We start from the raw sequence: 17,014 nt of genomic DNA, 5'->3' as shown, positions 1-17,014 counted from the left end.
TGGAAGAAGAGTGTAGCCAGTTTATTCAACAGAACATTTAATGGCTGGTTATTGCAGACATTCTCTACTGGATGCTGTGAAAATATAAAGATGATGCCTTCAGCAGCTTTTAAACTCAGTTGGGGAGTTTTATTTTCTTCTAAAAAACCCAGCTCTGGGCTTCCCTGGTGGCGCAGTGGTTGAGAGTTCACCTGCCGATGCAGGGGACGCGGGTTCGTGCCCCGGTCCGGGAGGATCCCACATGCCGTGGAGCGGCTGGGCCCGTGAGCCATGGCTGCTGAGCTTGCGCGTCCGGAGCCTGTGCTCCGCAACGGGAGAGGCCACAACAGTGAGAGGCCCGCGTACTGCAAAAAACAAAACAAAACAAAAAAACCCCAGCTCTTCTTCTTTTTTTTTTTTTTTTAAAGCATAAGCATTACTTTGGGTTTTCAGATTCTAGAGTGTTCTCTTGAGCTTCTGTGCGTACTTGTTCTCTCTGCCTGGGATGCCTTTAATCCTCTCTGCCTGCCCTTCACAAGGCAACTAAGACATCATCTCCTCTAGGAAGTCTTCCACATCCCTGTTCACCCCACTGGATTGCGTGTCTGTGTGATGCCATTGCATTACCCACATCAGAGTTCTTATTACAGTATACTTCAATTTTCCATTTTTGTGTTTGTTTTCCCCACAGACTGTGACTATGCCTCTTAACTCTGTAGCTGGAGCATAAGAACTGTTTGTTTAATGAATGACCTATCCATTTAGGACCTATTTAGACCCTGAGGATAACCCTGTGAATTGGTGAGTTAGAGGGAGTTTTCATAAGACTTAGTAAACTGATTTTAGCATTCGGGAGTGATCACAAATCTCTCATAATTCCCACGTACTGTTGTTGATCAAATTTAATGGTTTGTATACTCTCCTACTAACTATACCGAATTAAAATGTGATATTTTAACTTTATTCTCTTAGCTAGAATATTTCTTTGTGAATGGAGCATGAGATTAAAGTGATTGTTGCCTAGAATCCTCTTTTACAGGCACCTTGCTATTTTAAGTTCTGGAAGAAAGCTTTTGGGAATTACAGAGTGGTCAATCTCCATCACGTAATAAAGTTGTAATAATTATACACTTAAAGACTTAGAAGTCAACGTGTGGATCCAAATGAGTCTTTTGTATCACCATTCGTTTTAGTGTGCATGCTTACAAATTGAACATATTTGTAGCTGAGATTTATCCCTTCCAATTTTTCCTCCTCTCTGCCATTTTTAACAGCTGATAGTTCACTGGGTCTGTCCCTTAGTGTTGGTTTCATTATGCTGAGACGAAAACCAACCCGTCTGGAGCTGAAGCTTGATGACATTGAGGAGTTTGAAAGCATTCGAAAGGACCTGGAGGTAAGAGTGCAACTTTCAAACCGTTAGGAATATTTAAAACAATAACTCTTAACTTTTGGACTCCAGATTCTTATACCAACAGCTTATTCGGAATCTCTATTTGGATGCTTTACAGGCAGCTTAAGCATAATGTATTAGTTTCCTGTGGCTGCTGTAACAAATTACCACAAACTTGGTGGTTTAAAGCAACAGAAATTTATGCTTTCACAGTTCTGTAGACCAGAAATCTGAAATCGGTATCACTGATCCAAAATCAGGGTGTCAGCAGGACCACGCTCCCTCCAGAGGCTCTAGGGAAGAATCTATTCCTTGACTATTGCAGTATTTGGTGGCTGCTGGCATTCCTTGACTTGTGGCCATATCACTCCAGTGTCTGCCTCCGTGATCACATTGCCTTCTCCTCTTCTGTCTGTGAAGTCTCCCTCTGCCTCCTCTTATAAGGATACCTGTGCTGGCATTAAGGGCCCACCCAGATAATCCGGGATAATGTCCCCATCACAACATCCTTAATTTAATCACATCTGCAAAGACCCTTTTCACATACAGGGCAACAATTACAGTATCCAAGGATTAGGACCTGATAGCTTTGGAGGTCATTATTCAGCAAACCATACTTAACATGTTAAAACACTCTTGATTTCTTCCTCAAACCAGTTTCACCTCAGAGTTCCCTATGTCAGTATCTAAGTAGTTGCTCAAGCCAGAAACCTAAGAGTCAATCTTGAGTTCTCCCTTTCCCTCACCTTTTCTATTCAATCTGTCCATAAATCCTTCAGCTCTACCTCCAGAATATTTCTAGAACCTACCCATACCTTTTCATCTCCACCATTAGAACCCTAGTCCAAATAACCATCAACTCACTCTGTACAATTTCAGTAGCATCCCAAGTTGTCTCTCTACTTCCATTTTTGTGTCTTCAATCCATTCTCCATCAGGTGTCTAGAATGATCTTTAAAAAATTTCAGATCATGTCATTCTCATGCTTAAAACTCCTCAGTGGTTTCCTGCACTTGGAATAAAACCTCAGTTCCTTATCATGGCCTACAAGCTTTTAAATGTTCTTTCACCTTCTGTCACTCTTTGCCTTGCCCTCTGTACCCTAGGCACATTGGTTTTCTTTTATTTCCTTGAATATGCCAAACTATTTATAACTCATGGCCTTTGCACATATTATTTTCCTCTGCCTGGAGTGCTTCCTGTTTCTTCATGTCTCAGTTTGAATGTCACTTCCTCAGTCTGAAAGGCCTCTTCTGACCCTATCCAACTTAGGTGTATCATTCCTACCCATGCTGCCTCCATCTCATTAGGGTCTCTCAAAGCACTTTATTCTTTTATTTCATAGCACTTATTATAAATTATAATGATTTGTTTGTTTATTGTAAAATCATTTACATTAGGAACCCTGATTGTAGAAATCATGTCTGTCTTCTCCACCGTTGAGTTCCCAGCATCTAGTACATAGTAGGAGTTCAATATGTATTTTTTTTAATTAATTAATTAATTAATTAACTTTTGGCTGCACTGGGTCTTTGTTGCTGCGCACGGGCTTTCTCTAGTTGCGGCAAGCAGGAACCACAGTGAGAAGCGGTGCATGGGCTTCTCACTGTGGTGGCCTCTCTTGTTGCAGAGCACAGGCTCCAGGCGCGTGGGCTTCAGTAGTTGTGGCACGTGGGCTCAGTAGTCGTGGCTCGTGGACTCTAGAGCACGGGCTCAGTATTTGTGGCACACGGGCCTAGTTGCTCCACGGCATGTGGGATCCTCCCAGACCAGGGCTCGAACTTGTGTCCCCTGCATTGGCAGGTGGATTCTTAACCACTGCGCCTCCAGGGAAGCCCCAATATGTATTTTTAAGTATAGCCTTATGCCACGGTATTAGATGTCCATTGACAAGACTTAAATTCTTTTATTGGCCTTCAGAATAAAGTCCAAATTCCTTAGGATGGCATGGAAGGCCCTTTGTGATCTGGTCCTTGGTCATCTCTCCACTTTATCTTCCACTGCTGAGCTATCTTTAATCTCAGTGCCTATGCACACTCTGCTCTTTTCCTGAAGTGCCCTTTATGGCTCACACTTAAGTTGTAATGAGTCTCATAAAGTGTTAGTCTTATACTGAACTTTGACTCTGCAGTCAGCTCACTACTGAGTTACTTTTTTTTTAAATTGAAGTAATTTTTATGACTGAGTAGTATTCCATTGTGTGTATATGTGTGTGTGTGTGTATATATACACCACATTTTCTTTATCCATTCATCTGTCAAGGGACACTTACGTTTCCATATGTTGGCTATTGTAAATAATGCTGCGATAAACATGGTGGTGCACTTACCCTTTTGAATTAGTGTTTTCTTTGGATATATACCCAGGAGTGGAATTGCTGGATCATATGGTAGTTCTACTCTTTATTTTTTGAGAAACCTCCATACAGTTTTCCATAGTGGCTGCACCAGTTTACATTCTCACCAACAGTGTGTGAGGATTTCCTTTTCTCCACATCCTCTCCAACACTTATTATTTCTTGTCTTTTTGATAATAGCCATTCTAATGGGCATGAGATGATATTTCATTGTGGTTCTGATTTGCATTTCCCTGATAATTAGTGATGTTGAACATCTTTTCATATGCCTGTTGGCCATCTGTATGTCTTCTTTGGAAAAATGGTTATTCAGATTCTTGGGTTGTCTGTTTTTTGTTGTTGAGTTGTATGAATTCTTTAGATATTTTGGGTATTAACCCCTTATCAGATAAATTGTTTGCAAATATCTTTTCCCATTTGTTAGGCTGTCTTTTCATTTTGTTGATGGTTTCCTTTGCTGAGTAGAAGCTTTTTAGTTTGATATAGTCCCATTTGTTTATTTTTGCTTTTGTTTCCCTTGCCTGAGGAGACATACTCAGAAAGATACTGCTAAGACCAATGTCAAATAGCATACTGCCTATGTTTTCTTCTAGGAGTTTTATGGTTTCAGGTCTTACATTCAAGTCTTTAATCCATTTTGAGTTAATTTTTGTGTATGGTGTAAGATAGTGGTCTAGCTTCATTGTTTTGCATGTGGCTGTTCAGTTTTCTCAACAGCATTTATTGAAGAGACTGTCCTTTCTCCATTGTATGTTCTTTGCTACTTTGTCATAAATCTATTATCCATACGTGCGAGGGTTTATTTCTGGGCTCTCAGTTCTGTTCCATTGATCTGTGTGTCTCTTTTTCTGCTAATACCATGCTGTTTTTTTTTTTTTTTTTTTGTGGTACACGGGCCTCTCACTGTTGTGGCCTCTCCCGTTGCGGAGCACAGGCTCCGGACGTGCAGGCTCAGCGGCCACGGCTCACGGGCCCAGCCGCTTCGCGGCATGTGGGATCTTCCCGGACCGGGGCACGAACCCGCGTCCCCTGCATCAGCAGGCGGACTCTCAACCACTGCGCCACCAGGGAAGCCCTACCATGCTGTTTTGATTACTGTGGCTTTGTAGTATAATTTGAAATCAGGGAGTGTGATACCTCCAGCTTTGGTTTTTTTTTTCCAAGATTGCTTTGGCTACTCGGGGTTTTCTGTGGTCCCATACAAATTTTAGGAATTTTTGTTCTATATCTGTGAAAAATGTTGTTGGGATTTTGATGGGGATTGCATTGAATCTGTAGATTGCTTTAGGTAGTTATAGACATTTTAACTGTTAAATCTTCCTATCCATGAGCATGGAATACCTTTTCATTCCTTTGTATCTTCTTCAATTTCTTTCAACAATATCTCATAGTTTTAAGTGTACAGGTCTTTTCACCTTCTTAGTTAAATTTATTTCTAGGTATAAATTTATTCCTAGGTATTTTTGTTGTTTTTCGTCTTTCTACTAAAGGCAGTTATCCAATGGGTTTCACCCATTTTAGAGCAACTTAGGAGAGAGGGATAGTTTTTGCCCTGCACTAAAATAAAAACAGTAGAAAACTGGTATTTCATTTGTTACTGAAATTAGTTTGATTACATTTTGATGACTCTGGTTATTATTTTTTTTTTTTTTGGCTGCGTTGGGTCTTCGTTGCTGCGCACGGGCTTTCTCTAGCTGCGGCGAGCTGGGGCTCCTCTTTCTTGCGTGCACGGGATTCTCATTGTGGCGGCTTCTCTTGTTGCGGAGCATGGGCTCTAGGCACATGGGCTTCAGTAGTTGTGGCACGTGGGCTCAGTAGTTGTGGCTCACGGGCTCTAGAGCGCAGGCTCAGTAGTTGTGGCACATGGGCTTAGTTGCTCCGTGGCATGTGGGATTTTCCTGGACCAGGGCTTGAACCTGTGTCCCCTGCATTGGCAGGCGGATTCTTAACTGCTGAGCCACCAGGGAAGCCCTGACTCTGGACTTCTTTTTTTTTTTTTTTTGCGGTACACGGGCCTGTCACTGCTGTGGCCTCTCCCGCCGCGGAGCAACAGGCTTCGGACGCGCAGGCTCAGCATCCATGGCTCACGGGCCCAGCCGCTCCGCGGCATGTGGGATCCTTCTGGACCGGGACACGAACCCGTGTCCCCTACATCGGCAGGCGGACTCCCAACCACTGCGCCACCAGGGAAGCCCGACTCTTGATTTTGAAACAGTCAGCAGTTGTTCATAGTGGGAAGCCTTTTAAATGATTTCATTCTACTTGGATATTCCGACTTTCTCATGGCTTATAAGATGAAACGATATCATCCTGTGCCTTTTAGAACTTGTTTTCACAAAGGTGTTTGAGGAGAACTCTCTAATGTTATTTATTGGGTAATGTAGCCTCGAGAGTAACTCAGGAAGGTCATTATGTTTGTGTATATATAAAAAGTAATACCTCACTTATTCACTATAATACTTTGACACTGGCATTTAAATGCTCACAGTTCAGCAGTAAGTGGTGAAGAATAGCAGTGATTCCAGGGATTAGTGTAGTGGAGCCATTCTTCTGGTAAGGAACTCTCAGGTAGTGGTAGTTGCGGGGTGTTAGTTTGTCTCTTTGAAAATGAGCAAACTGAGACAGACTTTGTGAATTCTGCAGTTACTTGTGGCTTAAGAGCCAAACCTTTTATCTGAAAACAAAATGAATTCCCCAAATCAGGCCTCATGATAAGATAGCACAAAACCTTCTTTTCCTGCATTACATTTAATCTCATGGTGTTAGCTAAGCTGTTAATTTCTGGTGGTTATTGTTTTACTGGTCGCTTTATTTTTCCATCTCTTGTGTGGACATTCCTGTGTCATAGCCCTGATCACCCTGTGTTGTAATGGTCTATTTACCTGTTTCCCTATTAGACTGTGACATCCTGGCAGGTAGAGGTTACATCTTTTATCGCTATATCCGTGTATCCCCCTTGTGCCCCTAACCATCTAAACCTAGGATTTCAGTTTATTGTTCTGTAGACCCAAACCCTATCCTTTACCCTGTGCCTAATACATGGTAGATGCTAAATAAATGTTTGTTAATGAATAGAATATTGCCTTAATACTAAAACTTTTATACTTTCAGACCCGTAAGAAACAAAAGGAAGATGTGGATGTTGTAGGAGGCAGTGATGGAGAAGGTGCCATTGGGCTCGGCAGTGACCCCAAGGGCAGGGAACAAATGATTAATGATCGAATTGGTTATAAACCCCAACCCAAGCCCAACAATCGTTCATCTCAATTTGGAAGTTTTGAATTTTAGAGGTGGATTATCTTGTGTGCAGAGCCCTGGAATGGAGTAAAATGATGGCAGAAATACAAACAAGATTTAGAGAATTGAGTGCTTGCAGTCAAGCCGAATATTTTACGTCCTGCAGAGAGAGATACTTCTGCATGAGATTGCTGATGCTTAACTTTCACTCTGAAAGCTGAAATTCAAACTGTGGTTTGTCTCTGGAAAATCTGACTCGATAAAACTTGTCTGATTTTTGTTTTTAAAAATAAATATATTTTTGGAAAAGTGTGCAACATCCTTAATGAAGTATAATAGCACCGTTAAATTGCTACATCATTTTTCCCATCTTTATTAAAAGACCCTAAACAGAACACTTCCAGTTGATCCCTGTCACTAATTTTTGTTTAACTCATTTATTCAACAAGTATTTATTGAGAGTGCCAGGTACCATTCTAGGCACTTGGCAACATCAGTGAACAAATCAAAGATCCCTGCCCTTGTGGAGATTAGATTCTCATGATTTTGTATAAACTCGATCAAGTTGTGGACTTCCAGTATCTTTACAGAATGGCTTTGTAACCAGTTTGGGTGTAATTTTGGGAGGACAGACAGTGGAGTATCAGTATTACCGTCATTCCAGTTTTCTTTCCTTTCCCAAATCGCCTAAGTTTTTCTGATGAGCCAATCTGCGAGGCACCTCAGAGGCCAATTTAGAATCATGTCTTATTGTTCTCACTGTTTAATTCAACTGCTGGGAACTGCTAACTGTGGTAGCAAGAACCTCTGGAATCATCAGTTCCAAAGAGACCTGTTAGCAGGATTTTACCCAGCCTTTCTGGGGCAGTTTAAGTCTGCGAAGTAAGAATGTGGGAGAGAGGCAGGAATAGAGGATGTATAGTTTCCCTTCTTCCTCCAACCATTCTTACAAAACCTGTTCTTCCAGTTTTATCTGGGACCTTCCATTCAATCTTGAAAACACAGCAAGAATGGGCTCCAGATAAGGAAATTGAGTTTGATTATTTTGAATCCTACAAAATTCAGTCTGGAAGGGCAAAAGAAAAAAGAAAAGGATCAAGTAAGACTGCTTCAACATGTCACTGTGACTTCCCAGCATGAACAGGCACAGAAGCATGAAACCATGGTGCCTCCTGATACCAATACTCAAGAGGAGTCTGGGTGGAAGACACTGTACCAAGTGCTTTATGCAGATTATCTCATTTATTTTTTATTTAAAATTTTTTTAAGATTATCTCATTTAATCTTTAACTCTTACGAGGTGAGTACTTTAACCTAATTTTATAAAGGCAAAACTAATTCTCAGCTGTTAAGGGATAGAGCTGAGATTTGAACCTGGGCAGAATGATTTTTGAACCTGTGCTTCTAAACCTCCTTGCTACACTGCTTTCCTGGTCTCCCACTAGTAGGTCTCACTCCCTCGGGGTAGAGTGGGAGGTTGCTGTTTCAGTTCTCAGGAAATATCCATGCTATTTTATTTATAAAGAATGAGGCAATTACCAGATTAGTAATAAATCTGAGCAGCTATAAATCGTTTTATTTTTTTGGCCATGGCACGTGGCACGTGGGATCTTAGTTCCCCAACCAGGGATCGAACCTGTGCCCCCTGCACTGGAAGCGCAGAGTCCTAACTACTGGACCACCAGGGAATTCCCTGTAAATCTTTTTTGACACCACTGAAATCACATGTATTGATTCTTTATTTCTTAGGTCCTAGTGTTCATTTCTGGGTTGCCCAAACCCAAGAAGATGGTCAAGAGATACCAACTGCAGCCAGAAGCACATACCTTTCATTTTCCTGAAAGCTGGAGTGACAATAATCAGGAGATTAATTAAAATAGGTACTATTATTGCCTTTTTATAAATGAGAAAACTAAGGCTTAGGGATTATTAAAATAACTTGCCTAAGGTCACACTTCTAGTAAGTGGTGGAGCTAGGAGTCAAAGCCAGGTGTACCTGACTCCAAAGCCCATGCTCATCACACTACAGTCTAGGAGTGGTGCTGAATGGCAAGATGCCCGTCTGGGGGCCAACAGGAAAGGGACAAAACACCACCATTCTGGCACAAAGCGGACAGGCAGGGCCAACTCCTAGCCTCTCGCCTGATAGCAGAAACACAGGGAAGCGATCATATGACAAGTTCGCTTTTAAATTCAGGAATCCTTGGTATACTGAGATACTGCAGCTTCATGAAGACCCTGTATCCTGTGCAAAAGGTCATGTAGATCTTCTGGCATGTACAAGGCTTGTCATGTAGAGTAGGAGAGTAGGAGGAGAGTGAGATGAAAACATAAAGGGATCACGCCACCTAAAAGGTGGACATCTTAAAAACCGATGATAATGACCAGCCAGACTCCATGTGGACAATGATGAGACCACTTATTCTGATGTCACTCTGGGTAGAAGACATGCATAGAATCACAAAATCAAAATATTTATTTGTTCTTTTGCACATGACACTGTTAAAACATTCCTACTACAGCAATACTGCCCTCCAGGAGCTTACAATCTAAAACAGTCAACATTAATTGTAGACCCAATGATTAAGGCATTATATCAAATGCGGACTCTGTATCTTTAGGTGTATCTTCTGAAGGAAGCAGCTGGAGAGGGCAGGATCAACATTAAATGACATGAAAGTGTACTCCCTGCTAACTCCCTTTCCAGCTTCTACAAGGAACCCCTGTGGCTAGAACCCAAAACCAGTACCCCACAGCCTAAGAGGGAATTCCAGACAACCCTACCATAGAAGTAGTGAAGAAACCTTCATCTCTAATTCCCTGGTGGACAGAGAGGACTCTGTTTGTGGGCAGTGTGGGGCTGAGTGTTCTTCCAGCATAGATTGGAGACAGCACCTAAGATGCTGTAACTTTGTGGATGGTACCAGGTAGCCCCTTACTCAGCCTTATAGAAATTCCAGTGGGACAATTGCTCCTCAAAGTGTGCCTAGGGTCTCTATCAAGTTTTAAAACTTCTGGCTGGTATCTATATCCACATCTACTGCACAGCATTATCCACTGCATCAGGAGGGTGAGGGAGATTTAATAAACCAGACTCATGGGATAAAAAACTGAAAGAAAGGGAAAAGGAGAGCAGAATAAGGGGCCAAAGATATGGGGATACAGCTTCTAGTTGTGAACAGGAGGAAGAGAAATTTGGATTCAAAAGGAACAAAGAAGTTAGGCAGTAAATTCTAAATGAACAGGGTTACAGAAATGAAAGTCAACAAGATCATTATATTATCACAATCCAAGAGCTCAAGAAAGATAGAATTTAAGCTTTACTTTTTTTCTTTTCCTCGCTAGTTTCTTCCTTTGGCAACCTAGCTCAAGATCACTACAATTCAGGTTTTTCATGAGACTCTATCTTGAATACCCGAAGACTTATCCCAAACTGATGTTTCTCTCTGAGAGTTTGAAATTCACAGCATTTTGTCTAAACTGGCCTTGATTTTTCTTACCTTACTGATAAGGTCCTGTTCCTGAAAGAGTATTTTATAACAGATCATGTCAAGATTTCTAGAGAGTACCCGGGTCACTACTAAACATTGATTTCTCAGGGTTTTATTATTCCTTGGCTTCTGAGGCAATAACAGGCTATTTGTACCTTAATGTTGGATTTTTATCAGTACCTGTCATTCCCTTTACTTATGCTAAGTATCAGCACTACAAGGGGTTGGAATGAGAGGAAAACATAAAATGTTGGTTCTTAGATTTTAACCTCGATCCAGTAAGCTCATAACCCTCTCTTGGTTCAAAGCCACAGAAGTACACATTTCTCGCCCTCCAATATTTAACTGGCACCAACAAAGAAAGTACAAACTTCAAAACCACAAGAGGCCAACAGGATAGCTGTGTTTTGTCTCTCCTGCCCTGAGGCACAACTGGAGTCTAGCACCAAGGAGGGCAGGATTTAATATACCGGCACAGGAAGAGTCACTTTACAGAGGTAGGTTGGACTGGGAACAAGACTGCGGCATAGACTAACAACAGAATAAAAATCCAATGTGATTCTTACTGAGGAAAGTATTTTTGGCCACTTGTGATCTAATTAAGTCCCCCCGAGAGTAACAAAGATGGTCATGCAGAGAGTGAGGATCTGCTTGGTGTGGGCATGGATGCCCATCAGCCGACCACACCCTAGGCCTCTCCAAAGAGAGGGCTGGGCTTTTGCCCCTCCAACCCATGACTGGCTGATTTACATTGCAGATCAAAGATTCTCAACCTTCAAGCCATTTCCAAGAAATTACAGATCTTTAAGAATAAGGACTAGTGATTTCATACATGCTAATAAAAGTTACTTTGGCTACAGCCCTTTGTGCTTTTGTGCCTGGGCACAAAAACACAGTTGGGGCTGAATAAATGTTTGTGGAATGATTAAGTATTGACCAGCAGCATTAGGTACAGGAGTTAAGCCCAGAAACACCACCAACGAATAACAAGTCAAATTCCTGTGCCCAGTACCAGGTAGCTCACCCACCAGGTGATACTCCCTCAGTTTAAAGCAGAGATGCTCAAAGTGTGGTCCCCTGATCATCAGTAGGAGCATCACCTGGGAGCTTGTTAAAAATAGCAATTTGGGGGCTCTGGGTGGAGGCCCAGCAATCAGGGCTTTAACAAGCTCTCCAGGTGATTCTGATGCATGCTGAAGCTTGAAAACCACTGGTTTAGAGGCAGACACATGAAAACAATAATGGGAGAAAATTATTTAAATGCTTACTTCAGCTGTGACATACGAAGGTACCAAGTCAAAGTAAAATGTCAGTGGTTTCATTTTAAAATATCTATTTTCTCAAATTGATTGTCATCTTTTTTTTTGATTGACAAGTTCAATCTAATCAAAATGTTAAGTGGGAACACAAGTTGATGAGTCAGCCTCCCAAGAATGCACACTCCCTGCAAGGTCTGGGCCTGTATTTATACAGGCTCAAACCACCTCTCTGCCCCCTACAGAGATTTCAGTTCAACACGTCACACCTAGGGAAAGGCACAATCTGTCTCCCACTCATTGAGCCCAAAGACTAGAACGTACTTTTAAATGTTAAGTTTGGGTTCTGGGCTTAGCTGGGCAAGACCCTTCCTCACCTGCCATCAATCCTGGCTAAAGTTAATCCATTTCCATCACTGACCCAGGAAAAACCCACCAAATTCGCAAACTGTTAAAAAAAAAAAAAAAGAACAGAAGACTTAAAAAGGAAGCAGGTAATCAAGCCATCGAATAGAAAGCTACCTGGATTAGAGAAGAACATATAACTTGGATCTAAGATAATGGGGGAGGAAAGGACATCTCATGGGTGGCTTCACCTCAAGAGAAATGGGAAACTCAGCTCATTAGGGAAAAAAGGCAGGGAGGTTACCACTTTAGCTCAGAGACTGTAAGCTAAACCTCTGTTGAGCGCGCAGGCGCGGTGCGTGCGTGCGTGCGTGCGTGCGTGCGTGCGTGCGTGTGTGTGTGTGTAGATAAGGAGCAAGAAGAGAAGATTGGAATCCTGTCTTCCAGTCTTGAACTGCTTTCCACTGCAATCGATAAGGCCACACCATAGAGTTAGACGTTAATGGCAATGTTCTGTGATGTCCACTACCACTGCCTTCTTCCAGCTGAAGAGAAAGTACCCCATGCCAGCCCCTGCCGCTACAGCAATGCAGAGGTAGCCGTTGTAGGTCATGAAGATGAGCATGAGGAAGTAGCTGATGACCACCTGGATGATGTGCAGCACTGTTTGCAGAAGGTGAGGAAAGCTCAGCATCTGTTGCCTGGAGAGTAAACAGGGACACAACAGTCAGGGCCCCGGGAGTGCTCAGGCAGCTCTGCATGCAGATCAGGAGAAAGGGGCAACAGTTGTAGTCATGAGCTCAGCTTGAGGTGGACTCTCTCATAGCCACCCTGGCAACCCACGGGTACTCGTGTCTCTGCAGGTTGTTTATTGTCCTTGGAAATGAAACATGATAGGGTTGTGAGGTTAATAAGCATCGGCCAGATATGATTATATGGCAGCAGAAGGAATGCTCTTCAGGAGGAGGGGAGAGGAAGGAGGAGTAAGCTGACTTACCTCCACCTTGGATACTGAAAGGGATGACCCACACCCTTCCATACTTATTTGCCTGAACTTTCTCAGGCCTTCCACCTTTGCAGAGTTCATACTCTATGTAGGGGACACGGGTTCGAGCCCTGGTCCAGGAAGATCCCACATGCCGTGGAGCAACTAAGCCCGTGCGCCGCAACTACTGAGCCTGCACGCCACAACTACTGGAGCCCAAGCACCCTAGAGCAGGCACGCCGCAACTACTGAGCTCACACACCACAACTACTGAAGCCTGCGTGCTCTAGGCCCTGCGTGCCACAACTACTGAGCCCGCGTGCTGCAGCTACTGAAACCCGTGCGCCTAGAGCCCGTGCTCCGCAACAAGAGAAGCCACTGCAGTGAGAAGCCCGCGCACCACAACAAAGAGTAGCCCCTGCTCACCGCAACTAGAGAAAGCCAGCGTGGAGCAATGAAGACCCAATGCAGCCAAAAAAAAAAAAATTGGAAATAGAATTGAGGGTTGGGTGGTACAGTAGAAAGTTTTTAATTAGGGATCAGGAGACCCGGCTGTTTATCCCCTTTGTCACTAACTAGTTCTCTCACCTTAGTTAAGTCACAATGTTTGGCCCTCAATAAGCCCAATCACTGGTACAATTGGAATAAATAATATTGTGCTTACTTGAAAGCAGGACATCGGTCTATAGGATTCCTTGAATTCCAGTTTAGCTTTAAGACCTACATTTCTATTATAACTAAATCTTAAAGCATTTGCCAATCTGTGGGAAAAACCAATAGTCATCCATATACTTTCTTAGGTGGAATACAGACATTAGTACAGTCTTACATTGTAACAAAATGAGACTAGAGCTGGGCAGGTACAACTTTTTATAGAAAGGAATGAATTGGCTTCTGCCATTCTTCTATACCCTGACTTGAAATTTCTTAACTTGTTTATTATTATGTTGGCTAATATGTTAAAATATGGATTCTTTTCCTTCTTCTAAAGTGATCAAACTTAAAATTTGGAATAAATGTTCATATTAGCAGAAGGGTTCCTATCATTCCTCTTTTGGCCTGCTAATGACCCACAACCCCAAGCCTCCAAAAACAGGGGTTTTTTTTTTGGTTTTTTTTTGCGGTACGCGGGCCTCTCACTGCTGTGGCCTCTCCCGTTGCGGAGCACAGCCTCCGGACACGCAGGCTCAGCGGCCATGGCTCACGGGCCCAGCCGCTCCGCGGCATGTGGGATCTTCCCGGACCGGGGCACGAACCCGTGTCCCCTGCATCGGCAGGAGGACTCTCAACCACTGCGCCACCAGGGAAGCCCCCAAAACAGTTTTGATTAAGGTCACATAGAATCATTAACTCAAGAAGAGGGCTGTTGCTAATAAAATAGCTGCTTTCCTATTTAGCTAATTCAGCTCTCCAGAACTTCCATCTGGATCTGTTCAATCTTCTTACCCAACAGTTTTGTGGGTCTCCATAAGGATGGTTCCATTCGGTCCTGGGACAGGCATGGAATTGTACCGAATGTTGACTTGTGACTTGCGCAGGAGGCCCTCTCGGGCTATCTTGAGTCCTTCGTAGAACATGGCTAGTAAAAACACTGCCACAAAAGCTCCAGCCATTTCTAAGTAGGGAGGGAAAAGATGGCGGTAATGTCAAACATGCAAAATCATTAGCTGGTGTGCTCTCCAAGCTAGAAAGACAACATAGAAAAACTGCTACTCTTTTTTTTTGGGGGGGGCGGTTATGCCACGTGGCTTGTGGGGGTCTTAGTTCCCCGACCAGGCATTGAAACTGGGCGCACGGCAGTGAAAGCACCGAGTCCTAACCACTGGACTGCCAGGGAATTTTGAAAAACTGCTACTCTCTACTCTTAATTTCAGAGTATGTTATATTGTTACCTCTTCAATCATACAGATGGAAGAGAAGAACGAAGATGGTGTTAGTGAGGACTACTGCCTCTACTGCAGATCATACTCATTTTCTGATTAAGATACAAAAAAATGAACAACAATAACCTTTTGGTCTGGCTGCTTGATGTCATTAAATTAGCTTGTCACACTGAAACACACAATGTAGAATATGCAAAAGAGGAAGAAAACAACTTATTTTAAAGTGCTGACCATTTCTTGAATGGGCGTTTCAATCTAAGTCTTTCACACTGTGAAGCATTGGTAACAATACGAATGTAGTCAAACTGATTTAACATACTACCTGAATTCAGTGCTTCCCTTCTTCCCAAAACAAATTGATTTTGTGGGTCCAGAGATTTATCTTGTAACCTAAAGTGGTCCACCTGACTACTGAACTTGTGCAATTTGAATTTAAGGCACACCAACTCAACGTTATAGACACAAAAAATGGGCGATTAGCTACCCCAAAACTAGGACTGCCCCTAAGATGGGCCAAGAGTCAGGAATGATGTATACCAGTTTGGTAAGCTAGAAAGAGCACTGGATTAGGCAGCAATAGAAGCCCTAGGTCCCTGTCCTAGCTCTGACATACTAACTTTATGGGATTTAGGGCTAATCATTTCACTATTTGAAGCTTAATTTATCTGTAAACTGAAAGGATTGTACTTGATTAATAGTTTTCAAGCTAGGGTTATTTTGTGGTATGTATATATATAATGCTTTTTATGTCATTTGAACTTTGACTATAGTCTTATATCCAAGATCAATAATTTATCAAACAAGGAAACATTCTGGAAAAAGATGAAAGGAAATGGTCTGCAAAAGACTCCTACCTGTTATCTAAATTATGTTTCAGAAATTCTACGACATACACATGCTATTTAAGGGAGGTTTACTGTAGGACCAAAATAAGCACCATGTATCCTTACCTTCCAGGTAGGAAATAGGAAGCAAGATGGTTACGATCATAACCATAATGACTCAGTAATTATGGCAGGAAGAGGTGTTGGGTTTCCAGATTCTTTGTCACTGTCATGTGAGTGTCACCTTCAAACAAAACCTGATGGCTTACTCACCTCCAGCTGTATTGATCACCAAACCAGAGAACAATAGTTCCACGTTCTTAAAGCCAAAGTAGAAGGTCATAGGCTGCCAGGAAACCAAAACATGTCAATTAGAAACAACTGAAGCTTCTACATGAGAATTTCAGGTCAAGAAGCTTAGAACATTTAAAAGTAGCAGTTCTGGGTAATAAGAGGCATTCACTGAAGTGGGAGGCTTTCTCCCTCATCATAGTATAGTATTAACCACAGGCACTTCTCCACATGTATTCTCCTTTGTCCCCACCGTCAACTTTTGTCTTTTTCTCTTTTCTACACAAAGTGTAAAAGACCAGAACTTAATCCAGAAAAAGGTCAATTTTGACAGAAAGGAATACTGAAGAAAGAACCATAGAAATCTTGGTTCTGGTGTGGCTCTGAAACTAACCTGCCACATAATCTTGGGCAAATCACTTGACTTCTCTAGGTCTACCTTAGTTTTTTCTCATTGGTAAATTGATCTTTAAAGATAATCATCTTCCAGTCCTAAAGTTGGATTATTTCTATTCCCCAAGTGGGTGGGAAAGGGCCTGGGCTGCCTCTCCTGTGGCACTTACCATCATCATCATCATGTGATCATGGGAGTGGGAGGCTGAAGAGGTCGGGTGATGGTGAGAAGGTGCCATGGTACTGTTGTCGTCCCCACTGCTCATCCCCATGCTCATCCCCATGTGGTGGAAATGGCCCATTTTTCTGGGAAAAGTTGAGTCAGCAGAAGATTCTTTTAAGAAAAAGAATTATATATAATAATTAAAAATACAAAATCTTGATTTTTAAAAAAAATCTTCACGATGTTTTATCTTGTCCTTTTTTTTGGCCAAGCCGCACGGCATGCAGGATATTAGTTGCCCAACCAGGGATCGAACCTGTGCCCCCTGCAGTGCAAGCACGGAGTCCTAACCACTGGACTACCAGGCAAGTCCCCAAATCTTGATTCTTGATAAATACTTTGTCTGTGTGGGATTTCA

The 17,014-nt window shown here is 42.4% G+C and overlaps 2 protein-coding genes across 2 annotated transcripts; one reads left to right on the top strand and one right to left on the bottom strand.

Moving 5' to 3' along the window:
- Positions 1-1,258: 1,258 nt before the first annotated feature.
- Positions 1,259-7,268, top strand: CDC26 (cell division cycle 26). Its single transcript, XM_079705759.1, has 2 exons — positions 1,259-1,375; positions 6,840-7,268. Exons 1-2 carry the CDS (start codon positions 1,295-1,297, stop codon positions 7,014-7,016), a joined length of 258 nt encoding a protein of 85 aa, XP_079561885.1. The 5' UTR covers positions 1,259-1,294; the 3' UTR covers positions 7,017-7,268.
- A 5,288-nt stretch (positions 7,269-12,556) lies between these two features.
- On the bottom strand, positions 12,557-16,765 carry SLC31A1 (solute carrier family 31 member 1; the record flags this gene model as incomplete). Its single annotated transcript, XM_079706356.1, has 4 exons — positions 16,604-16,765; positions 16,023-16,095; positions 14,489-14,657; positions 12,557-12,758 (listed from the first exon to the last, which is right to left on the bottom strand). The coding sequence occupies exons 1-4, from the start codon at positions 16,733-16,735 to the stop codon at positions 12,557-12,559; spliced, it is 576 nt and encodes a 191-aa protein (XP_079562482.1). The 5' UTR covers positions 16,736-16,765.
- Between the last annotated feature and the right edge of the window lie 249 nt (positions 16,766-17,014).

Source organism: Hyperoodon ampullatus (assembly GCF_949752795.1).
Source record: "Hyperoodon ampullatus genome assembly, chromosome: 6".
NCBI classification, from domain to species: domain Eukaryota; kingdom Metazoa; phylum Chordata; class Mammalia; order Artiodactyla; family Ziphiidae; genus Hyperoodon; species Hyperoodon ampullatus.
This window is presented reverse-complemented; position numbering and strand designations above follow the sequence as displayed.

Coding starts and splice junctions, on each gene's coding strand:
- CDC26 (XM_079705759.1), top strand. CDS start 1,295: ATGCTGAGACGAAAACCAACCCGTCTGGAGCTGAAGCTTGATGACATT. Junction 1,376..6,839: donor GCATTCGAAAGGACCTGGAG/GTAAGAGTGCAA, acceptor TTATACTTTCAG/ACCCGTAAGAAACAAAAGGA.